A 3,678-nucleotide genomic window follows, 5' to 3' on the forward strand; every position below is an offset into this window, starting at 1 on the left:
GGAAGAGGGTGAGAAATGATATAAGTGCAGCCACCTACATTCTTCTGTTAGATTCTACTGAGCTCACGTGGCCTGTGTTTAGTTATCCACTACGTTCCTATCACAGAGCTGACTATAATTCTATTAATAGGAGAATTTTGAAGCTAAATAATCTTAAAGAGAATTGACAATTTGAGGAATACAGAACATGTGGTTTCAGTAACTGTTTTTAGTCTTTTTTCTTCCCCCTCCACTGAGTCATAGGGTGGTGGTAGACAGCCTCATTTGACTTTATAAATTGTATGGCATCCTTTGAGAGGCATTGAAGAGACGGTCTTAGTCTCTTGGGATTGACCTAGAAGTCAGTGGTGCCACGTGGGTTTGCTAATCCTGTTTAGGATTCCAAATGAATAAAGCCACATCCTCTTCCTGCTGCCAAAGGCCAGGAGTTCACATTTTACAAGTTAACATTTCATGCAAGGGTCACACAGCTTCAGGTTTGAAACAGAATGCCTTCTCAGCCCTCTATTTCCTCATCTCAAAATGTATCTGGCCTTCATAGACTTTCTTCAACTAGAGAGACCATTGTTTAGTTTGACAAAAACTCCATTTTACAAACGGCTTTGGTTTCTGAAGCATATTTATGTTTTAGGTGGGCTATGCTGTTCAAACGAAAGTCTAGTTTAAGAGAAAACCAGATTGGGTGAAAATATTTCACATAAAGGATCAAAAGTGAACTAAATCCTCATAGGCTTTTGTACACCCAAATAATGCAGAGGGGTGAAGCACCTATTTCATGGCTCTGCCTGGCTGGATTCAGCTAAAGTCCCACAGGTTTTGCCCATACATGATGTAGAACGAGAATGTACAAAAACTAATGCCGTAACAAGGAAAAAAAAAAAAAAAAACCGATGTGACCTAGTGTTTGTTTGTTTCCTTTTGAAGGTGGGAAAAGGAAAAGATTAAACAAAAAAAAAAAAAAAAAAAAAAAGAAGCATTTACTATATTGTAATCCTCCAAATAAGACCATGACAAAAGTATAATGTAGACGTAGCACTCTGGAGACCTTGTATATAGACTTTCTCGGTTTTTCTTCTTCACCTCCCCATTGTATAGTATCTGTCTCTTTATGGTTTGAGTCTCCATGGTAGCTTGTCACTGTCACATTTCATCCTCATGTGGACACACGGGAACACAACAAAATGGAAAAAAAAATTTTTCCTCTGTGCAGAGACTGATAAAATTGCAGATTCAGAAGCCCTTCTTCAAAAGAGTATGAGAAAGCATAGATGGTTCCTTACATCTACAATTGCAATGTGTCTCTTTCATTGTCTCATTGCTCCTAAAATGACAAGGTTCATAAGGTGCACATTTCTCCAACTGGAGCATAGGCATAAGATGTCACTGTTGGGCTCCTTAATTGCACATTCCATCATAACACTATAAAGGGCAATGGCAGAGCTGTTGTATCCCTTTTGTTCTTCGCAAGCTCCCCTTGGCCACCTCCCTTCCTTTCGAATATGGTTTACCTCGTGGCGCCTATGTTTTTGTAATGACACATGAGAAGGTGTTTAAAGGTCTTCTTGAAGGTAGCGTTACAAAGTGCATAGCAGGCGGGGTTGATGGTGCTGTTGATGTAACAGAGCCAGTAACCAATTGTCCACACCGTGTTGGGGATGCAGGGTGCACAGAAGGTGTTGATGAGCACCATGACATTGTATGGGGCCCAGGTGATGATGAAAGCTAACAGAATGGCCAAGATTGTCCTGGTCACTTTCTTTTCCCGGGAAGGAGGAGGCTTCTTTTTGGCAGGCTGCTTAGTCATCTTCACAATCTTGCGGGCTACAATGTTCTGCTTTTCGTCCCCATTTTGACCTGCAGAAGCAACTAGCTCCACGGTGGTGTTAGCTCGGGTACACGCATCCCCTTTTTGGGTCTTGGTGCCAATTTTGATGCACGTTTGCTTAGAGTTCTCTTCCTTGGAGTGGCCCAGGGAGGTGGACACTGTGTTTTCGTCCTGGGTTATTTCATCTTCTCTCATATTAGAGGCGACCGCGCTGACCGAGGTGGAGTCATTGGAGCTCTCTTTTTCCTCCCCCTGGACACAGTTTGCAGTCACAGCAACTCTGGGGGCCTTACCGTTCTGGATTTTGTTGTGCTCCAGGCCATCGTCACTGCTGGGCATATTGTTATTGTTTGGCTTCACTATCCTCCCTTGCACCAAACTTGGAGAAACTGGATCTTGGCTGGCCACAGGCTCCTTCTTGTCCTTCTTTATCCTGCTCTTGCTGGCTCGGGATATGTGCCAGTATAGCACAGTCATGATGATCACTGGCAAATAGAAGGCTGCGATGGCCGTACCAAAGGTGACAGCAGCGTTGGAAAAAAACTGGATGTAGCATTCACCATCCTTCACAGTTCTCACCCCTACGACAAACTGCCAGAAGAGAATGGCTGGGGCCCAGAGGATGAAGGAGAGGACCCAGGCAGCAGCAATCATCATCCCTGCCATTTTCGTGGTCCGCTTGACGGGGTAGGTCAGAGGCTTGGTGACGCAGAAGTACCTGTCAAAGCTGATGATGAGCAGATTCATAACTGAGGCGTTGCTGACCACATAGTCCAGGGCTAGCCAAAGGTCACACACCACAGGCCCCAAAGGCCAGTAGCCAATCACAGTGTAGAGGGTATACAAGTTCATGGAGAAAACACCTATGATGAGGTCAGCACAGGCCAAGCTGAACAAGAAGTAATTGTTGACAGTCTGGAGGTGGCGGTTGACTTTAATGGAGACCATGACCAGGATGTTCCCAATGATGGTCACCAAGCTGAGGGATCCAGCCACAAGAACAATAAAGACCACTTCAAAGGTCTTATAAGGGCTGGTCAGAGCCAGGCCATCATTAGAGGAGTTTGTTGAGTTATTCATTTTGTGTTCTCCAACCAGCAGCCAGGTAGCCAAATAAACATTTAAACCTGTAGGGAAATAGAATAAAATTAAGTGTAATATAAGCATTGCTATAAAATACATCAGATTTCTTTCTTTTGAACCATATTTCTTTTTTTTAAAATCTTCCTTTTTTCTCCTACATGTTTACTGTGCCTGCCTGCCCCAATTCCTCACATTAAAGGCAAACTAAGACTTTAAATAGAGAATCCAAAAGGTTTTTTCAGCCTGGCAATGTTTTTGATAACATTTTGAAAGTGTCCATATCCAGATATGATTATATCTATCAATCTCTCTCTCTCTCTTTCTTTATCTCTAGCTAAGAGCCCTGGTGACTCAATGGTTAAATGCTTGGCTTCTAACTGAAAAGTTCAAATCCACCCGTGGCTCTGTGGGAGAAAGACCCAGTGCTCTGTTTCTGTAAAGATTACAGCCTAGGAAACCAACCCTATGTGGCAATTCTCCTCTGTCACATTGGGTCTCTATGAGTTGGAATTGACTCGATGGCACCTAAAAACAACATCTATCCATCCATCCATCCATCCATCCATCCATCCATCCATCCATCCATCCATCCATCCGTCCAGCTCTCCCCCCCACCTACCTATCTGTATATGAACTAAAAAAGCCAAAAGTATACATAAAACTTTCCAAAGCATCAAGAGGTGTCTGTAATGGACATAAAAATTAATAAACCAATGAGAGGCTAAAATAACAGGAGAAGGTATAAAAGTTAGAATATTTACTGTTTGACT

General features: G+C 42.9%; 1 protein-coding gene across 1 annotated transcript; it reads right to left on the reverse strand.

The window, feature by feature from the left end:
- Window positions 1-1,503: 1,503 nt before the first annotated feature.
- CHRM2 (cholinergic receptor muscarinic 2) lies at window positions 1,504-2,920 on the reverse strand. The gene has a single exon (XM_004382399.2). The coding sequence runs from the start codon at window positions 2,903-2,905 to the stop codon at window positions 1,505-1,507; it is 1,401 nt and encodes a 466-aa protein (XP_004382456.1). The 5' UTR covers window positions 2,906-2,920; the 3' UTR covers window position 1,504.
- Window positions 2,921-3,678: the final 758 nt, after the last annotated feature.

The sequence above is a fragment of the Trichechus manatus genome, unplaced genomic scaffold (assembly GCF_000243295.1).
Source record: "Trichechus manatus latirostris isolate Lorelei unplaced genomic scaffold, TriManLat1.0 scaffold00093, whole genome shotgun sequence".
NCBI lineage: Eukaryota > Metazoa > Chordata > Mammalia > Sirenia > Trichechidae > Trichechus > Trichechus manatus.